Genomic DNA, 21,041 nt, shown 5'->3' with positions numbered 1-21,041 from the left:
AGCACCATTCAGAATAGAAATGTAAAAAGTAAGACCCTTGAGATCTCCAAGTGGAAAAGAGGGAGAAATTCTAAGCAGGTGCAGGAATGCCTCTACTATCTGGTGGGAGAATATTTCTCTCTTTCATGCAGCTGTAGCTGAAAATGAAACCAGAGTCGTGTTTTACAGCTGAACTGTCAAAATTGGTTTTTGAGTTGCTCCTATGCCCTGGGATTGTGGTGACTTTGCAGAGATGATCAAAGAGGTTATTAAATAAATTCCCTGCCCTCTTAAATTATGTCACAGTGGCTGCTATTGCAAAAAGGTTGGAATTAATGGTCCCAGAGAAGGTACTCTGCAACAGGCAGGCTTGGGCAGTGTAGGATTCAGGAAGGAAGATAGGAAGGGGGCGTGATGGAGACTCAGGTACTTAGCTCAGGTCTTGTGGGGAGTGCTTGATTTTCTCCTCACCTGTCCTCATGTGCTTCCCCAGAAACCCATAAAGTATCTGGGTCCAGCTATTGCAAAGAACATCCTACTTAGAATAATTTTAGAAATGTGGCGATGAAATCCATTTCCTTAAAGTAACTAGGAAAATTGCTTCCTTTGGTGTGTTCCAGCTTGTCTATTCAGAATTCATTTGGCACAGTGAATCAGAGAAGAATGGCTGTCTTCATCCTTCTTTGCGGGGAGATCTTGGCAAACAAGGCTGATATGAGCAGGCAATAATTAAATTGCCTTGGATAGTGTCTAATATAATTGAGACCAAGAACTAGTGAATGTGTGCCACAAACAAAGCCCTGCCAGAGATCTCTCAGAGAGGATCCCTGAGTCTGAGCCTCCCCCATTTAACTATAATATAAAGACTAATATCTTCATTAATATTAGAAAACACTTAAAAAAAAACCCACCGAAGTAAGAGTGGGCAAATTGGTTGCAAGAAAGAAAAAAGATCCCTGTTCTGCCTAGCTGCTTTGAAAAGCAAAATTTTATGGGCTTAATTTCTCACTCCCTTTTTCAGGTCTAAAGACAATGGGATGGCAACATTTTATACAGAATTACATGAAAAAACCAAACAGGGATTTAACCTTTGCTTACTAAAAATGGAACTTTTTAAAGTCCTGGTTTTTTGGGTTTTTTTGTTTTTTTTTTAATAATAATATTTTTTATTATATTATGTTAGTCACCATACAGTACATCCCTGGTTTTTAATGTAAAGTTCCATGATTCATTAGTTGCATATAACACCCAGTGCACCATGCAATACGTGCCCTCCTTACTACCCATCACCAGCCTATCCCATTCCCCCACCCCCCTCCCCTCTGAAGCCCTCAGTTTGTTTCTCATAGTCCATAGTCTCTCATGCTTCATTCCCCCTTCTGATTACCCCCCCTTTCTTTATCCCTTTCTTCTCCTACTGATCTTCCTAGTTCTTATGTTCCATAGATGAGAGAAACCATATGATAATTGTCTTTCTCTGCTTGACTTATTTCACTTAGCATTATCTCCTCCAGTGCCGTCCATGTTGCAGCAAATGTTGTGAAATCGTTCTTTTTGATAGCTGAGTAATATTCCATTGTATATATGGACCACATCTTCTTAATCCAGTCATCTGTTGAAGGGCATCTCGACTCCTTCCACGATTTAGCTATTGTGGACAATGCTGCTTTGAACAATGCTGCTATGAGCATATGGCCCTTCTCTTCACTACGTCTGTATCTTTGGGGTAAATACTCAGTAGTGCAATGGCTGGGTCATAGGGTAGCTCAATTTTTAACTTTTTAAGGGACCTCCACACTGTTTTCCAGAGTGGCTGTACCAACTTGAATTCCCACCAACCATGTAGGAGGGATCCCCTTTCTCCACATCCTCTCCAACAATTGTTGTTTCTTGCCTTGTCAATTTTTGCCATTCTAACTGGCGTAAGGTGGTGTGGTTTTGATTTGAATTTTCCTGGTGGCTAATGATTTTGAACATTTTTTCATGGGTCTGTTAGCCATTTGTATGTCTTCATTGGAAAAGTTTCTATTCATATCTTCTGCCCATTTTATGATTTGTTTATTTGTTTCTCACGTATTGAGTTTGAGAAGTTCTTTGTAGATCTTAGATACCAGTGTTTTATCTGTAGTGTCATTTGCAAATATATTCTCCCATTCCATGGGCTGCCTCTTAGTTTTTTGACTGTTTCCTTGGCTGTGCAGAAGCTTTTTATCTTGATGAAGTCCCACAAGTTCATTTTTTCTTTTGTTTATCTTGCCTTTAGAGATGTGTCATGAAAAAGGTTGCTGTGGCCGATGTCGTAGAGGTTGCTGCCTATGCTCTCCTCTAGGATTTTGATGGATTCCTGTCTCACGTCGAGGTCTTTCATCCATTTGGACATAATCTTTGTGTATGGTGTGAGAGAGTGGTCAAGTTTCATTCTTTTGCATGTAACTGTCCAATTTTCCCAGCACCATTTATTGAAGAGACTGTTTTTTTTCCACTGGATGTTTTTTCCTGCTTTGTCAAAGATTAGCTGCCCAAAGAGCCGAGGGTCCATTTCTGGGTTCTCTATTCTGTTCCATTGGTCTATGTGTCTGTTTTTGTGCCAGTACCATGCTGTCTTTGTGATCACAGCTTTGTAGTACAGCTTGAAATCCGGCATTGTGATGCCCCAGCTTTGTTTTTCCTTTTCAACAATTCCTTGATGATTCGGGGCCTTTTCTGGTTTCATACAAATTTAAGGGCTGTTTGTTCCAGTTCTTTGAAAAATGTCATTGGTATTTTGATCAGGATAGCTTTGAAAGTGTAGATTGCTCTGGGTAGCATGGACATTTTAACTATGTTAATTCTTCCAATCCATGAGCATGGAATATTTTTCCATCTTTTTGTGTCTTCTTCAATGTCTTTCAAGAGTGATTTGTAGTTTCTAAAATATAGATCCTTTACGTCTCTGGTTAAGTTAATTCCAAGATAACGTATGATTTTTGGTGCTATTGTAAATGGAATAGATTCCCTAATTTCTCTGTCTTCAGCCTCATTGTTCGTGTATAGAAATGCAACTGATTTCTGAGCATTGATTTTGTATCCCGCCACATTACTGAATTGCTCTATAACTTCTAGTAGTTTGAGGGTGGATTCTTTTGGGTTTTCCATATAGAGTATCATGTCATCTGTGAAGAGAGACAGTTTGACTTCTTCTTTGCCGATTTGGATAGCTTTTATCCCTTTTTGTTGTCTGATTGCTGTTGCAAGGACTTCTAGTACTATGTTGAATAATAATGGTGAGAGTGGGCATCCTTGTCGTGTTCCTGATCTTAAGGGAAAAGCTTCCAGCTTTTCCCCATTGAGAATGATATTTGCTGTAGGCTTTTGATAGATGGTTTTTATGAGATTGAGGAATGTACCCTCTATCCCTACACTCTGAAGGGTTTTAATCAGGAAAGGATGCTGTATTTTGTCAAATGCTTTTTCTGCATCTATTGAGAGGATCATATGATTCTTGGCTTCTTTCTTGTTGATATAATCTATCACACTGATCGATTTGGGAATGTTGAACCACCCTTGCATCCCCGGGATGAATCCCACTTGGTCATGATGGATAATCCTTTTAATGTACTGTTGGATCCTATTAGCTAGAATCTTGTTGAGAATTCTGGCGTCCATATTCATCAGGGATATCGGTCTGTAATTCTCCTTTTTGATGGGGTCTTTACCTGGTTTGGGGATCAAGGTAATATTGGCTTCATGGAATGAGTTTGGTAGTTTTCCTTCTGTTTCTATTTTTTGAAACAGCTTCAGGAGAATAGGTATTATTTCTTCTTTGAATGTTTGGTAGAGTTCCCCGGGGAATCCATCAGGCCCTGGAGTTTTGTTTTTTGGAAGATTTTTAATCACTGCTTCAATCTCTTCATAATTAATTGGTCTGTTTAAAAAATCAATTTCTTCCTGTTTCAGTCTTGGTAGTTTATAGGTTTCCAGGAAGGCCTCCATCTCTTCCGGGTTGCTTAATTTATTGGCATAAAGCTGTTGATAAAAGTTTCTAATGATCCTTCCTATTTCATTGGTGTTGGTTGTGACCTCTCCCTTTTCATTCATAATTTTATTAATTTGGGTCCTTTCTCTATTCTTTTGGATAAGTCTTGCCAGTGGCTTATCTATTTTATTTATTCTTTCAAAGAGCCAGCTTCTAGTTCTGTTGATCTGCTCCACTGTGCTCCTGGTTTCTAAATCATTGATCTCTGCTCTAATCTTGATCAACTGCTTTCACGTGCGTGGATTAGGCCTGTTCCTCTGTTGCTGTTCCAGCTTCTTGAGGTGAGAATATAAAAACTGCATTTTAGATTTTTCTATTCTTTTGAGTGAGGCTTGGATGTCTATGTATTTCCCCCTTAGGACTGCCTTTGCAGTGTCCCATAGGTTTTGGACCATTGTGTTTTCATTCTCGTTGGTCTCCATAAATTGTTTAAAATGATTTTTGATTTCCTGGTTTACCGAATCATTCTTGAGCAGGATGGTTCTTAGTTTCCAAGTGTTTGAGTTTCTTCCAAATTTTTCCTTGTGGTTGAGTTCCAATTTCAAAGCATTGTGGTCTGAGAATACGCAGGGAATAATGTCAGTCTTTTGGTATTGGTTGAGACCTGTTTTGTGACCCAGAACATGGTCTGTTCTTGAGAATGTTCCATGGGCATTAGAATAGAATGAGTATTCTTTGGTTCTGGGGTGTAGTGTTCTATATATATCTATGAGGTCCAACTCGTCAAGTATGGCATTCATAGCTCTTGTTTTTTGTTGATTTTCTGCTTATGTGATCTATCTATTGCTGATAGTGGAGTGTTGAGGTCTGGTACTATTAACGTATTTTTATCCTTATGTCTCTTTATTCTGGTTAAGAGTTGGCTTGTGTATCTTGCTGCTCTGCTGTTGGGGGGCATAGATATTTATAATTGTCATATCCATTTGTTGGATACATCCTTTAAGAATAATATAGTGCCCTTCTATATCTCTACCTATAGTCTTTAGTTTAAAATCCACTCTGTCTGATATGAGAATTGCTACCCCAGCTTTCTTTTGAGGTCCATTGTCATGGAAGATGGTATTCCATTCCTTCACTTTCAGTCTGGATGTATCTTTAGCTTCAAAATGAGTCTCTTGTAGACAGCAAATGGATGGGTCATGTCTTTTTATCCAATCTGCAACCCTGTGGCGTTTATGGGAGCATTTAGGCCATTCACATTGAGAGTGATTATTGAGAGATATGATTTTAATGATGTCATGTTGCCTGTAAAGTCTTTGTTTCTATAGATTGTAACTTTCTGTTCTGTATCACTCTTGGGGCCTTTTTACTTTTATAAAACCCCCCTTAATATATCCTGTAGGGCTGGTTTCGTGGTTATGAAATTGGTCAGTGACTGGCGATTCTGGAAGGTCTTTATCTTTCCATCAGTTCTGAAAGACAGCCTTGCTGGATAAAGGATCCTTGGCTGCATGTTTTTCTCTGAAAGAGCTTTAAAAATGCCCCCCCAACCCTTTCTCTCATTCCAGGTCTGTGTAGACAGGTCTGACAGAATTCTGATAGCTTTGCCTTGGTACGTGAGAAATTTCTTTGCCCTGGCCGCTTTCAGTACTGTATCCTTGGATCTAATATTTGTGAATATGCACTATGACGTGACGTGGCGTAGGTTTGTCGTGGTTGAGCTTGGGAGGGGTCCTCTCTGCCTCTTGGACACGAATGCTTGTTTCCTTTGCTAGATTAGGGAAGTTTTCAGCTACAATTTGTTCAAATATCTCTTCTAGACCTCTGTTTTTCTCCACCCCCTCGGGGATGCCGATGATTCTGACATTGGAACATTTCATTGAGTCAGTAATCTCCCGTAACCTACATTCTTGAGATTGGAATTTTTTGAGCCAAGTTTGTGTTTTAGCTTTTTCTTCTACTAACCCATCCTCCAATTCGTCGATTTGTTCTTCTGCCTCATTTACCCTGGCCGTCAGAGCATCTTGTTTTGACTGCATTTGATTCATAGAATTTTTAATTTCTGCCAGATTCTCTCTCATTTCCGCCCTTAGAGATTCTGTATTCTCATTTACATTTTCGTTAATACTTTTTTCAAGTCTACGCATCATCGTGACCATTGTTACTCTGAACTCCATTTCTGGTAATTTGGTTATATCCATATCCATTAGTTCTGTGGCAGAGGCCACAGACTCATTGTCTTTTCTTCGCTGGGGGCGGATTTCTCCTTCTTGTCGTTCTGCTGAGGAGTGGTTGTGGGGTTCCCCAGAGCCCAAATTATTGACCGGGACCCAGGCCGTGCGCCCTTGTTTTATAGGGACCTTAGGGATGTGGGCTTCTTGATTTTTCAGCCTGCCTTCTGGGGGAGAGGCCTGCTGCGCTGATACTCAGGCAACCCTGTTTGGGTAGATTTTCTGTGTCCCCTGCGAGAAGGGATGGGGATGGGCACACTGTGAGCCGGTATTTCCAGGCTTTTGTTCTCTGGTGGCTTTCCCTGGCGGTTTGCTGTGCCTCTTCTGAGAGTCAGAGCAGCAGTGGCCGAATCCCAGCCTCTGTCTCAGAACAGAGAGATCACAGTCCACTCTCCACTGAGCTCTTCTGGCCACTTTAACTCTGTTTCTGTTGGTGCTGCTAAACCATACAGCGTCCCGGGATGTGCACCCCACACCTGGTGTCCCAGCCCTCACTTCCAGGGCTGGCGGGTCTCTGTCCTTTGTGTTTCTAATACCGCCAGCCGCCTCCACGTGCTCCGGAGCTCCGTTTCAGTGTGGTTCGCGTGCACTCTGGAGCTCCGTTTTCAGACTGGTCACGCGCGTTCCCAGGCTCACGGTCTTAGTCTGCTCTCTCGCGGGTGCTGGTCTGCACGTCTGCCCGCTCCCCAGCGCAGGTGGTTACCACTTCCCTGTGCCCAAGCATGGAGGCTCCCTCCCCCTTCTGTTTATCTTCCGATATCTGTGTGAGGATTCATGGCTCCCCGCTTCGTACCTCAATACTCAGTGATGGAGATGATCATTTGTAGAGATCCAGATGTATCTTCCTGCATCTCAGGCTGATTCTGTGGATGTTCAGGCTGGTCTGGTACCTATCCAGCTCGACTCAGGGGACCAGCTGAAAAAGGGCACCCCTACTCTTCTGCCATTCTTAACTCCTCCCCCCTAAAGTCCTGTTTTTATGCATTTTGAAAGACTGGCTGATGAGAAAGAGGCAATTCGGAAAATGCAAAACACATAAAATGTAGGTAGTTTCAAAGTTCTAAGCAGGTTTCGTGGTCTGTATTTTTTCAGATCCACAGTGTTAATGGAGCGTATAAGGGAGTTCTTAGACTCTCTCCTTTGTGTTCTCACAGAACATTGACCTTCTTTTAGAGCTTTTATCCCACTGGGCTCATCTTTGCTCTCTCCCCCGTCCCCGCTTCTGGGCTGAGGGATCTTGGCTCCAGGTTTACTCTTGGTTCAGGAGTATCTTGGGTATTTCAGTATCTTGATTGTCCTTGATAACTTGGGCAGGAATCTGCCCCAGGGATTGTTGTAGAAGAAGATCACAGAAGAGCGCACTCCGCCGCTGTCCACAACTCCTTCGTGTGTGTGTGTGTGTGTGTGTGTGTGTGTGTGTGTGTGTAGGGGTTGCATTATTACTATAGCAGATGATAATATTTCCTATAATTTTAAAGTATATAGTTATATAAATATATCATGACTTTTCACCTGTAAATAAAAAAGAAGTGATTCATAGTATTTAAGGTGTAAGTGGAATTGTGCAGGTTTTTATTTTTAAAAACACATGTTTCAAAAGTGATACACAAAACAGTTTTTCTTGATGATTTTATCTCAGGCGCTTCCTTTCCCCATGTACACCCGATCATATTGCCCCCATTTATTTTCCTTCTGGCAACTTTTCACAATTTAAAATTATCTTGTGTGTATAAAATGATTAGATATATGTTATTTATGTAAACAGTATTGTATATGTTAGTGATATGATCTGTTATTTATATATATTAATCATTTAGATAAAACCAAGGTCAGAATGGGTTGGACATCAGATAGTTGGCTCTTAAAATGATACAAGTCCATATAATTAGTTGGTCATAAGTTAGTTTGGTTCACATATAGAAGTTCTTACTGAAGCCCAGAATAGTGGTTTAATTATTGTAGGTCTGACAATTTCCAGGATTGTCTAACAGTTTTATGAGGACTTTAAAATGATATTCTCCATTTCATTTTCCATTATCCTTTATCTCTGAAATTATAGTTCTTTCTCCATCCATAGTTCATACATGTAGTACATTTTATGGAACATCTGCTCTGTACCAGCTCCTAGGGATACAAAAACGAACAAGCTCCTCGTCCTGTCCTGTAGAAGCTTACGTCTAGGAAGAGAGACAGGCCAGGATGGTCTGGGTTTTGAGTGCCAGGATGGGAGTAAATTCCAGGGCAGTGGGAGGGATAGCCAGCCCACAGTTAGGGTTTCAAGCAAGAGACTTCTAAGTTGAGAACAAAGAAGTAAGAATTAGCAACAGGTGGAGGTTGTGGTGTGTAAGGAGGTATGACATGGGGGTAAGTTTGGGGGAAGAGGAGAAAAGTGGTTCCAGGAGAGGAAGTACCATATGAAAAGGGTCTGGAGCACTCAGGAGAAATGGATGGACATAGCTTTTGCATGGAGGGAACATAGATTTTTGAGGTAGAGATTGGTGTAAAATGCAGCTGGGAATGTGGACAGAACCCAAAATAGGAAGGGGTTTACAATGTGATATGCTGTGTCTGCAGAGGAAATCCCTGGAGGGTTTAAAACAGAGGAGGGACATGGTTGAACTTAGGGTACATGGACAAGTTGCTATACTTATATGAGTTAGGTACAACCATCCATCCTACAGTAGCTCATCTGATTCTAAAGTTGGAATGGAAGACGGATGAGAATGGCCTAGAGCAAAGCCATCCCTATTTAAAAAAAAAAACAAAACCAAAAAACAAAAGCCCTTTGAAGTGCACAGCTTACCATATGGGAAAATTAATTGCTTAAGTAACACCTTATAAAGTAAGAGTCAAGTCAAAAGATGGCTCCTTCCTCCATCACACTTTTATTTTTTGTTCTTTCCTCCACCTCATTTTCCCATCCTAGAGCAACAAGGTCACACTCTTTCGCCAGCTACAGCAGATGACGTATTGCCTGATTGAGTGGCGGTCCCAGATCCTGTCTGGAACCCTCCCCAAGGACGAACTGGCAGAGCTCAAGAAAAAGGTCACAGCCAAAATCGATCATGGAAACAGGTACACCAGGGATGATTTCACTGAGAACTTGGAAAGAGATGGGCGCATTCATGCTAAGGGCATGGATGGCCATCATTTTTGATCTTGGAATTGTCAAAGAATGATGCTTACTGCTCTGTTTTTGCGTTGGAGAACTTTTAATTTTGTTGGGAAAATGTGGCAGTCCCTTGCATAGGCCATACCCTGTGTGGGATCTCTGGGTCAAGGAGATGACAGACAATCAGGGAAGATGGGACTTTGCCGCCAAACAAGACTGAAAGGGACAGGGCATCTGAAGTCACATTTTCTGAGGCCTGCATCAATCTCAGTTTTTATTCCAACAGTGGATTTTAAATCAGCATCAGACTCATTCTGTCTTTCTCTTCATGTGCCCTAACTGGGACCATGGTGTGTAGTGTATAAAAACCAAATTTACAAGAGTAAAACATATTTTTAGCCTGTTGATTATGTCTCCAGTAACCTCTAAAGAGTTAATCACTTCATTAATCTTGTGATTAGCTCAAGTAGATATATAGGTTCTAGACATTACTGCCCTTTAGAAAGTGAGAAATCAGTCAGCTCATCAGTTACCAGTGGCCTGGGTTGCATCCCTCCTGACCAGCTCCCTTTAAAAGCCTGGATTGGTTCCTTAGTTTTGTTGATGCTCTGTTTGACATTTCATTTGGTTTTCTAAATTTCTTCAAGTTGTGCATATGTGATTTTTTTTTTCCCCTTCTCCCTTTGCCTCAGGACTCTTCTGACACCTGGTAAAATACAGCTCATTATCCTACTCACTTAAATGTTATAGATTCTGACAACTGTATTCAGAAATAGCTGGAGTGAATACAGATACAAGATTCAGATTCAACCATTATTTGAAATCTCCTATGTACCCTTCACATACATTACTTGATTATAACCCATTTTATGGTTAAAGAAATAGACCAAGTGAGGTGAAGTGATTTATTTCCAAGTTACAGAGATCATAATTGGGGAAGTTGGAATTTGAACCCCAAACTTACGATTCTATGTTTAGTGGTCCCTTCTTAGGGTTAAGAATGAACTGTTCCCTCCCTGTCACCTGTCCATTCATAGGACTATAACCACAGGTTATATTGCTAGTCACGCACTGGGATATTTCTTCAAAAACAGCTATGGTCGGCTAAGTCGGGGCCCTCCTTGCACCTCTGCTGCCCCTGTATTTTTGAGACTTGTCACAGTATTACATGGGCCTAGAGGGTTCTGATCTTCAGCAAAGGATGTTAATGTCCCACAGACAGACATGCCTGCCATCCCACGAGCCTTTAGAAGCAGCCTAAGAAATGAAGCTGCCTCATTAGTGTGTCAGTGCCCAGTCTCGGAGCTGCCAGCAAGACCCTATAGCTCCTGCGTCTGGTGGCCTGTGGGTCTGGCTGCCATGGAAAGGAACCTGCCAGATTAAATCAGTTGATGGAGATGCTACAAAACAGGGAGAGGAGGGTAATTAGACATTTTTACTTTCTTCCCACAGACTTGGTACATTTCACTATTATCCCTCTGCTTTCTTGCTTTTTGACATCCCTGCTCCCAAATTGCTGGTTCCTGGAATGTACGCTGGGCATTCAGATAGCAGTATCCTGTTTCCACCACAGTCCCCAACATCTTGGAACTAAGCACATTTTTTTTCTACTTCTTTGTGCACATTGGGCATAAGAGCCTGGGTAGGGATTGTGCCCTGCATAGATCACATGGCTCTCAGTTTTCCTGTGTAACACTCAGAGCTACGACTTAACACAGCTGGGCGTGTTCTTGTGCCGGTTACTGCGATAAGACCTGCCATGGATGGAGAGTGTACTATATACTAGACACTGCGTTACGTGCTTTACGTGTTATCTCATTAAATTCTCGCAACAACCCTGAAGGGTAGGGAATATTTACAGATGGGGAAGTCAGGGCTTTGCAAAATTAAGTAAATTACCTGGAGTCCTCTTGCCAGCATGTATTCAAGCCAAGATTCAAATCCCGATCTGAGTAACAGCAGAGCCCATGCTGTGAGATAGGTTATGAGATTCCACCAGCCAGGACCTACTTCACCGATCACATTTAAGACAGTCTTGAATTAAAGGCTGTCCTCAACATTGAACTTTTAAGGAAATCAGGCAAAGCCACCAGATATTTGTGCACTGGCCTATCAATGCCAAACAATAGAAGATCATGGGAAGAGGCATTGGTCAAAGGAATCTGGTCAGAAGCAGTGATGGTTTTGCCTTTTCTGTGGAGTTTCTGCGAAACAAATTACTTTGCATATCATATGAGTTTGGTTAACATTACCATACGTTTTCATAACTTATTTACAACAAGTTATGTGGAAAGGAGGCAGAAATCAAAAAGAGAAAAGCCACGGAGGTGTTCTTAACTTGACCGGTCCAGCACCCAACTTTCTAACCATGAATCCTCTGGGTTCTTTCCTGGGGACTCCTCAGGAAAGGGTCTGTTCTTAATGAGGAGAACTTGCTGATGACTCCTTTCTTTCTAGAATGCTTGGGTTAGATCTGGTAGTGAGAGATGACAACGGGAACATCTTGGACCCAGATGAAACCAGCACCATTGCCCTCTTCAAGGCGCACGAAGTGGCCTCAAAAAGGATTGAGGAAAAGATCCAAGAAGAAAAGGTACACTTCCTCCAATGTGCAGATTTGGGTCACTGAGATTCCATTTTTGCTTTTGTTTTTAATGAGAGAAAGGGAGTCCTTGATAACAAGAGGTAGAAATGTTTAGAAAATCATTCGTTGCCTCATTGAAAAGCAAAACATAACAAAAAAAATGAGGCAGTGATATGCCTTCTGATACAGAAAGATTGCAAAGATATGCATTAATAGAAAAAGAGCTAGATTCAGAACAGTGTGTACAAAACACTAGTCTTTGTGTTTCAAAAAGGGATATACATACCTCTGTGTTTGCATATGCGTAGACTAATTCAGAAAAGATAGACAAGAAATTGATAATTACTTGTTGCCTCTAGGAAGGAGAACTGGGTGGGAGAGAACCTTTACACTGTGTAACCTTCTGTATTTGGTATACATAATACAGTTTCCAAACTAAATAAAATAATATTTAAAAATAAAGCATTTGAAAGGTTTTAAAAGTAACAATTGGACATTAAATAAAAATTAGAAAAGTACAGAGAAAGAGAACAAGAAAAATTCCCCACACGTGATGGCACAGACCCAGCTGTATTGATATCTTGGTATATATTCTTCCAGTCTTCTGTCCTAATGAGTAAAGGCTTCTGTTCATGTAGTTTTAGTTTTGTTTCTTAAGCACAGTTGTGATAATTAATTGTGTTTCTGGGTCCAGTGGCTAACCACACTTGAGAGTGAAGCCTTTCCAGTGGACTCTCTTATTTGCAATGAAATCTGTTCCCAAAAAGAGGGATAATGGATCATGATTTTTGTGCCTCTGGCGTTCATTCAGAAGCCATGTGACAGATGAGAAATTCCTGAAGCTATTAAGCCAGGAGTTGTCATTTTTAGACAGCACTTACTGAATTCGCTGGGCTCAAGGCCCTGAACAGGACAGTCTTTTTTTTTTTTTTTTCCAAGATTTATTTACTTACTTGAGAGAGAGAGTGTGAGAGAGAGTGCACATGCACAGGGTGGGGGAGGGGTGAGGGCAAGGGAAAGAGAATCTCAAGCAGACTCCCTGCTGAGCACAGAGCCTGACATGGGGCTCGATCTCACAACCCCGAGATCATGACCTGAGCCGAAATCAGGAGTCAGACGCTTAACTGACTGAACCACCCAGGGGCCCCATGAACAGGAGGACAGTCTTTTTTTTTTTTTTTTTTTTAAAGATTTTATTTATTCATTTGACAGATATAGAGACAGCCAGCGAGAGAGGGAACACAAGCAGGGGGAGTGGGAGAGGAAGAAGCAGGCTTCCAGCGGAGGGGCCTGATGTGGGGCTCGATCCCAGAACACTGGGATCACGCCCTGAGCTGAAGGCAGACGCTTAACGACTGAGCCACCCAGGCGCCCCGAGGAGGAGGAGGACAGTCTTGATCGTCCAAATCATAGCGATTGTATTTTGCGCACTTGATCATCTGGCCGCATATACACACTTTCTTCTCAGTCGGTGATTCTGCCCTCAGGTGGCAATTATATTTGTCCCCTATTTGCCGGCCTGTGTCTTTGCCATTATTCCCCATTTGCTGAAACCAAGAGGCTTGTCTCTTTTCCTCTGTATTCAGTCAGTTCTTCAGAACCTGGACTTGCGGGGCCAGTCTGTCTTCAGTGCCGTCCACACCTACGGCCTCTATGTGAACTTCAAGAACTTTGTCTGCAACATTGGGGAAGACGCCGAGTTGTTCATGGCCCTCTATGACCCGGACCAGTCCACCTTCATCAGGTAGTGAGTCCCAGGCCGTCTGCTGTTGCCCCTGGAGAAATAACCCAGCCTTCACCTGCCACCCACCGGAGGAGCCCTTTGCTCGGTGTGAGAGCGGGAGATAGAAAAGGGGGTAGGATTGCTAAGTGGTAGAAAATCAGATCCTGCGGGCTACAGAGCCTGTCTGTATGGCTGCTGGAAACGTGCAGTGACAGTTTGTGTACTCCCTCGGTCGTAGAATCCCGTAAAGCTCATCAGAACATGGGGACGGGGACAAAGCGTTCAAAAGACCATCGGGGATGGGGTAAGGGAGGAATGCGTCAGCAGAGCACAGAGGATTTTGGGGCAGTGAAACGACTGTGTGTGATTCCATAATGGTGGATGTGTGTCATCCTACATTTGTCCAGATCAGTAGAATGTAGAATGCAAGCACCAAGAGTGAACCCTAAGGTCAGCTGTGGACTCTGGGGGTAATGAGGTATCAGTGTAGGTCCTTCAGTTGTAACAAATGTACCAGGGTGCTGGGGGATGCCGATAGTGGACGAGGCTGTGGGGGGACATATGGAAGCTCTGGCCCTTCCACTCAGCTTTGTTGTCAGCCTTAAACTGCTCTAAAAAATAAAGCCTGCAAAAAAAAATTTTTTAAGACTATAGAGAATGGTAATAGTCTTCGTTCGACTCTTCAGTCATGCTACTACTTAGCTGAGCAGCTAAGAAAACAGATTTATTTTTGAGCAGATGGTTAAAAGTAGTTACTGACAAATTGTTTATTTCTATAATAGAAATTGTATCTGAGTGTGGTGGAGTAGATTCCAGGGGATGGACTTGGAATGATTATTTTAAAATTATATTCCTGATTCAGCAAAGCTGAAACTTTTATGCAAAGAATTCGAAGTGGAGAAAAGACGCCAGGCGGCATCTGGTAGAATTTGCTGTGTCTGGCCCGTCCTGAGTAGTTTGTCTTGGGTCTGCCCCGGGCGTGCCTCACAGAGCGGGGCTGTGGCGCGCCCACTTCTGCAAAGCCGGGAGACCGGGGAGCCGCCACTTGGGTGCTACATTCTCACTGGCCTGATAAATTCGACGGAGCTTTTGGGGGCCTTCCTTGTACCCTGTGAAGTCTGTGCCAAGGGCAGCTCCATTGCCAGTTAGCCCTTCGTTACAGATAATTTTTTTTTTCCTTCACCAGTGAGAATTACCTGATTCGTTGGGGCAGTAATGGGATGCCCAAGGAAATAGAGAAGCTTAATAACCTTCAAGCGGTTTTTACTGTAAGTCCTACCTTACGTTTAATCATTTTCCATGCTTATGATATTAGCAGATGCACATGGTAAGTATGTGGAAAACCTCAGAAATGGAAAGCTGAAAAGAAAAATCACCATAATCCTCCCAGCAGGAATAACCACTTGTTGATTCAGCAGTGTTTATTGAGCACCTGTTAGATGCCAGCTACACAGCTGTGAACACACCAGAAAAAACATCCCTGGTCGAGGAGCTGTTATGCAAAATGGGAGACAGTAAGAAATAATGATCACATATATGGGTACCTTGCATAGAATGTTAGAAGTCATAAGTACTTTGAGGGGGTGGAGGTTGGGGGCTGGGGAAGGAGTGCTGTTTTAAAGAGGTGGGTTGGGGCAGACCTTCGTGAGAAGGGGCCTTTTGGGCAAGAGCTTGAAGTTGACAAGAGAGTGAGCAATGCTGGTAAAGAGAAGAGCATTCCAGATCAAGGTTAACAGTTCAGGCAAAGACAGGGATCTCGACTTTTTTGTTTGCTCATATTTTAATGGACTTTACCCTGTTCTCCTCCTCTTCTCTAAGGAAGGAGGAGTGCTGCTCTCTATGGGTCAAGAGCAAGGGGATTTATTGGCTTATAGCCTGGGGCATGGTGACTCTTTTTCTTGGTCTAGAATTTCCTTGGGGTTCTCTCACTATTTTATGACATCGGTGCTTGAAATGCCCTAGAGCACTGCCACCTGCTCTCCACTAGGCCTGCAAGAGACACTCTCTTCATTCTCTGCATCCTTTCCTTAAGCCCACGCACATATTTTACCTCCTTACTCTCTTACCACTCATACAGCAAGGAAAACAGAGTCTAAGGGAAAGCGCCAAAGAACGTGATGTGGAGCAGGGAGCAGTGGACCCAGTACAGGCTAATCACCATAATAATCATATCATAATCACCATCATTCTTTCTTTTCTCATTATTATTCATTCCTCTGGTTAACATCCAGTTTCTGGAACAAGCGCTGTATGATTACTGCTTACGTGCTGACCCACCTGTATCTTTACCACCTGGTAAACACTGAGAAAGATCTTGAACTCTTCCTGAAACCTCTCTTCCTGAGTTCACAGATACATGGATTTTCTCCTAACACCAAAAGGCATTTATCAGTCAATGTGTACCTTGAAAAAAACACACTAAAAAAGGAATTATTGAATTTTTGGTCCATCTTCTGGTCGATAGCATTTTAGAAAAGCTGCATTTCATCCCCTTGCCCCCACCCCCCTGCCAATCAGGATCTTCTTGGGATACAAATGTCGTGTCCAGCCTTTTCAGTTAAATAAAATGCGGTGACCACTTCCTTGATCATTCTACAAAAACTTCTTTTACAAATTATTGTACCTTAATAAACAGTATCCGTGTGCCACAATTTATGTAACTAGTCACCCGGAGTCTTTATCTTTCTGTTATTAACAGAAGCCTCACAAAGCCTAGAGCAGAAATTCAGGGTTGACACTATCATTGCTATGTATTCCTATCTTGGAGACCTGAGTTAACTAAATTATAGAGGATGGATTTGGAATGACTATTTAGAAAGTAATTCTTGATTCAGTAAGGAGACAGCTGTTTCATGAAAGGAATTTGAGATGCAATTAAATTATTTCTGATGTTAAAGAGAATGAGATATGTGAGCTCATTCATGGGTTTACTCACCCGTCCTTAAGAATACAAACAAGTGCATAACACAAACCACAAAAAACCAGAGACATCTCATCTACACCTCTTTCATTAATCAACATACACCCAGAAGCTCTCAATGAATACCTCTCATAAAACAGATGAATGATTACAGAAACCAGCACATGTAAATTTGTCTGTTATAGTTGCCTCACAGGATTATTTGGAAGATGAAATGAAATATCTTCAGCATGAGTAGATCCCCAGTAAATGTCAGCATCATGCAAGCTTTGATTTCATTTAACACTGAAATGAATCAGGTGCCCAGCCACGTCCTGCCAGAATATAAAGCAGCAATGACAGGTGTCCCGATTTTTAAATACCCTGCTTAAATTGATAAATTAGAGACTTTAGGTTGAATATGATCTGATTTCTTGATTTGAAGTAGGAACTGGGAAATCAAACAAATTCCTTCCTTTTTTGAGTACAGTCATTTTCTTCTGATGCCCTGGTAGTTCTTGGGTGGGTGTGGGGGAGGGAGGAGTCATTCTGATACTCCAGCATTGGCAGATAGGCTCTGAACGGTGTCCTGTTGTTGAGTGAAAAGAGAAACAAGGGTGACGGGGTGATGCAGCATGATCTCCTTTTTGCCTGCTCTCTGCCCCTTTAGGACCTCAGTAGCACAGACCTCATCCGGCCCCGCATCAGCCTCGTGTGCCAGATTGTCCGGGTGGGCCACATGGAGCTGAAGGAGGGCAAAAAGCACACCTGTGGGCTCCGAAGACCTTTTGGAGTAGCAGGTACAGAAAACCCCGAGACGAATGTAAATGGTGCAGCCACTGTAAAGGACAGCACGGCAGGGCCTCCGACAATTAAACATCAAACTTACGATCCAGGAATCCCACTTTTGGGTGTCTGCCCAAAAGAACTGGAAGCAAAAGGTGTCAGGATGCTTGTACACCTGGGTTTAGAGCAGCCTTATTCACACTAGCCAAAAGGTGGAAGCAACCCAGGAGTCCATGGATGGATACATGGATAAAGAAAATGTGTTCTGTCCATACAGTGGAATATCATTCAGCCTGAGAAAGGAAGGAAATTCTACAATGTGGATGAACCTTGAGGATGTTGTATAAACTGAAATAAGCCAGGCACAAAAAGATAAACACTGCGTGATCCCACTTATATGAGGTACCCAGGGTGGTCAGATTCATAGAGATAAAGTAGAGTGGGGCTTGTCAGGGGCTGGGGGAGGGGGAGATGGGGGGGTTAGTGTTTAAGGGGGACAGAGTTTCAGTTTGGGAAGATGGAAAAGTTCTGGAGAAGGATGGTGCTGATGGCCGCACAGCCTCGTGAATGTACTGAATGCTGCTGTATGTTGAAGAATCGTTAAAACAGCAGGTTTTACCCCCGCCACATGCACACAATTGAAAATAGGAGGAAGGGAAACCCAGAGACAGTGCAAGATGAATTTGGTTGTCAGCGTGAGTATCGGACACACAGCGTTTACTGCCTGAGGCTACCAGTTATCTTTTCTCCGAGGTTCTGTGTCCTCACCTAGACCCTGCCTCCTTTGTTTCTCCCTTGGTGACCCTCACAGTGCCTTGTGCACAGTAGGACTGTAGGAAAGCCTCAGTTGTGACTCCTGGCATTCTCCCTGCCTGTAGGCTGTGTATTGATTTCAGTCCAACAAAATTCTCTCTGGAAAGCGGCTTGCCTGTCTCAGAGATTCACTCTTCAAAGGCAACATTGGGTTCGTAACCTCTTTCAAGGAGAGTCCTTGGCTTAAATCACGCCCCACAACCTCCCATGAGCCCCTGCATTTTCTTCAGTAGTTTCTTAAATTAAGGTAATAAATTCCTGGTCATACGTTGACGTTTTGGTCACTAAGGAGTTTTGAAAGCTATCAATAAAATGCCATAATTCTCCTGGAACAAATGGCCAGAAAATGTCAGCAGGACTGACCTTGTGGGTTGTGTGGGTAGCGAGGCTTCCTCTCCGTGAGACTGAGTATATTGTCATTCCGTGACCAACCTTGCACTTCTGCTTGGTGCTCAAGGGCTGCTGGTCTCTGAGGAGGGCACAGTGTTACTCCTGAGAGATAATTAAAATGAAATCGCAGAAAAGGCAAGGAACCCTGGCCTAGCACAATTTAGCCATCTATATGACAATCCACCGAACTAAGAATTTAGGGCATTTTTTTAAAAGATTTTATTTATTTATTTGACAGAGAGACAGCCAGCGAGAGAGGGAACACAAGCAGGGGGAGTGGGAGAGTAAGAAGCAGGCTCCCAGCAGAGGAGCCCTATGCGGGCCTCGATCCCAGCACCCTGGGATCACACCTTGAGCCGAAGACAGGCACTTAACGACTAAGCCACCCAGGCGTCCCAAATTTAGGGCATGTTTAAGTCACTGTCATTCAAAATGGGCCAAAGAGATTTGAATATCAAGCTTTTGCTTGTTTTTCTGTTTCGGGGTGTGTGTGTGTGTGTGTGTGTGTGTGTGTGTACGGAGAGAACAGTAATGTACTCTAAGCCTCAATGCCAAGCATTGATCAACAGAGATCTTGAGTAACTACATGACGGCATTGACAAATGAACCGCCCCTTGGAAGAGGGGGTGCGCCAGACACGGATTTTTCAGTATTTTTTTTTTTTTTGGTACAGTGTTTTGCAGAGGTCTCTTAAGGGCTAACAGCAAGCTGATGGGCCACTTTTACAGCATCCTTTCACCAACATTATTATTTCCCAAGACTTACCCACTGGTTTAGGTCACTTTGAGGAGGCATTTCTGTCCTTATCCTTTAGTTTTTCATAGGAGAAATGTCTCCTATCTCAGTACTTCTTCTAATCTCCAAACAGGTTATCTGGGGAGTGGATGGTGAGTGTGTGTTTTATGGCCAGACTATAATTCATTAACCCAGGGCTTGCCTCTTGGCTGTGGGCCCTGCCTGGTCTGAACAGCTGTAGGGTGGCCCACTTAGTTCTCCGGGCAGCAGGGCATTGTTGGCTTAAAGTGATTTGGCCCCATAATCGCTGTTGGGTTCATACCCTGGCTTCACCACTTAAAACTTCTGATCTGGGACAAGTTACCAACCTTTCCTGTGCTGGGTGTCCTTATCTCTTAAAGCAGGCGAATAATAGTATTGGTACAAGTAAGATAATAGACGCAGTAGGCACAGGACCGTGCTGTGTTCGTCGCTCCTCTTGTGCAGGAAGAAGCAAATCATTGCGTGATTTTTTGTTCTGCGCTGCTGGCGCCCTTGCTTCCCCCTGCGTCTGCGGAAGCCAGGTGCCACTGTGTTGAGTCCGAGAGACGGTTGACCCCTTCGAGTCTTGAGTTTCTCTCTCAGGTCTTCATTCTGTTGACACTCCAGACAAAAATATGTGTGCTCTGTGTCTTTGAATGCAGCCTTGCTAAAAAAAAAAAAAAACAACAACAAAAAACAAAAAAAATCTGGTTTCCGACTTCTCAAGAATTTAGCACTTGGTTGTGTAGAATTTTAAAAAGCGGGTGGTCTGCCCGATCAATCTGAGAAAAATCCAGACCACTGCCCGCACTCCTGATGACTTGTTCTGCAGACTGGGCACCGGGAATCATTGCTGGTGAAGATCTACATGTCCCCATGTGGTATCTTTCTTCTCTGGTGTCCTGTGTTTGCAGATACTGTAGTTTTCCATAGTCACTTACTGAAGCCTGAAGCAATTAAGTTCTTTAATCAAGTTTTATCTTTTTCCTAGTGATGGATATTACTGATATCATACACGGGAAGGTGGATGATGAAGAAAAGCAGCATTTTATTCCCTTTCAACAGTAAGTACTTGGGCATTTATCCCGGGTGACTTGAGACCTGGATCAGTGCTTTGAATGATCTGTTAACACAGAACCAGGTGCTGGGAACCATTTGCTCAGTTACAGAAGGAAAGCCTGGTCAGCTGGAAGATTGGGAGGTAGAAGCTCACGGAAGACTTCATTCAAGGTCCTTTATATTGGGGTCACATGTAGGAGGGTGAGCCTGACGTTTCTGATTCTACAGAAGGGACTAATGGAATAGAAGGGGCAAATCTGTATCTGCACCAGAAACCAGAGAATGGTGCCCCATGGGTGTCAGAAGGGCCAAAGTCTATTTGTCCTCTGTTGTCTGGAACAGGTATTACAGAGGACAAGGCATCATGTAGGACAGCTCGGGGCTTCTCCGGAGATCTTGCCAGAATGTAAAACGTGGTCTGGTAGGTATGGAGGCTGTGGCTAATAGGCTTCCAGCTGCTGCTGCTGCTGGGCCAGGGACCATGCTTTGAGTAAAAGGAGTTTAGGAGGTTTGAGAGTGAGGGCTGACTGATAATGCCTGGGCTCCTGCTGGCGGATGGAAAGCCAGCCTGGGAGGACGTGGAAGGATTCCCTGAAGAGCTCTGCTAAGGCCTCCCCACTGAGCTTCAGGAGCTGGGGCCCCATGTGGGCCCCTTGGGGAGTCGGGGCCAGCAGATGTGAACCCACATGGCTCTGAAGAAGTGTATGTGTGAACATCGTGGCTCTAGCAGTCGTGCTCGCCGTACCGGGGGCGC

The 21,041-nt window shown here is 43.2% G+C and overlaps 1 protein-coding gene across 4 annotated transcripts in view; it reads left to right on the top strand.

Annotated features, from left to right (window-relative positions):
- The window catches only part of DOCK5 (dedicator of cytokinesis 5), a 211,381-nt gene that overhangs the window by 90,435 nt on the left and 99,905 nt on the right, over positions 1–21,041 (top strand). For all 4 annotated transcript variants that reach the window (XM_087866608.1, XM_045774032.2, XM_045774031.2 and 1 more), the window contains 6 exons: positions 9,092–9,240; positions 11,735–11,870; positions 13,448–13,605; positions 14,771–14,852; positions 17,154–17,283; positions 20,220–20,292. In XM_087866608.1, coding sequence (XP_087722734.1) covers positions 9,092–9,240; positions 11,735–11,870; positions 13,448–13,605; positions 14,771–14,852; positions 17,154–17,283; positions 20,220–20,292 — 728 coding nt within the window. The remainder of the gene's footprint in view (positions 1–9,091; positions 9,241–11,734; positions 11,871–13,447; positions 13,606–14,770; positions 14,853–17,153; positions 17,284–20,219; positions 20,293–21,041) is intronic.

The sequence above is a fragment of the Ursus americanus genome, chromosome 13, assembly GCF_024610735.1.
Source record: "Ursus americanus isolate L20-20 chromosome 13, mUrsAme1.1.p, whole genome shotgun sequence".
NCBI classification, from domain to species: Eukaryota; Metazoa; Chordata; class Mammalia; order Carnivora; family Ursidae; genus Ursus; species Ursus americanus.
This window is presented reverse-complemented; position numbering and strand designations above follow the sequence as displayed.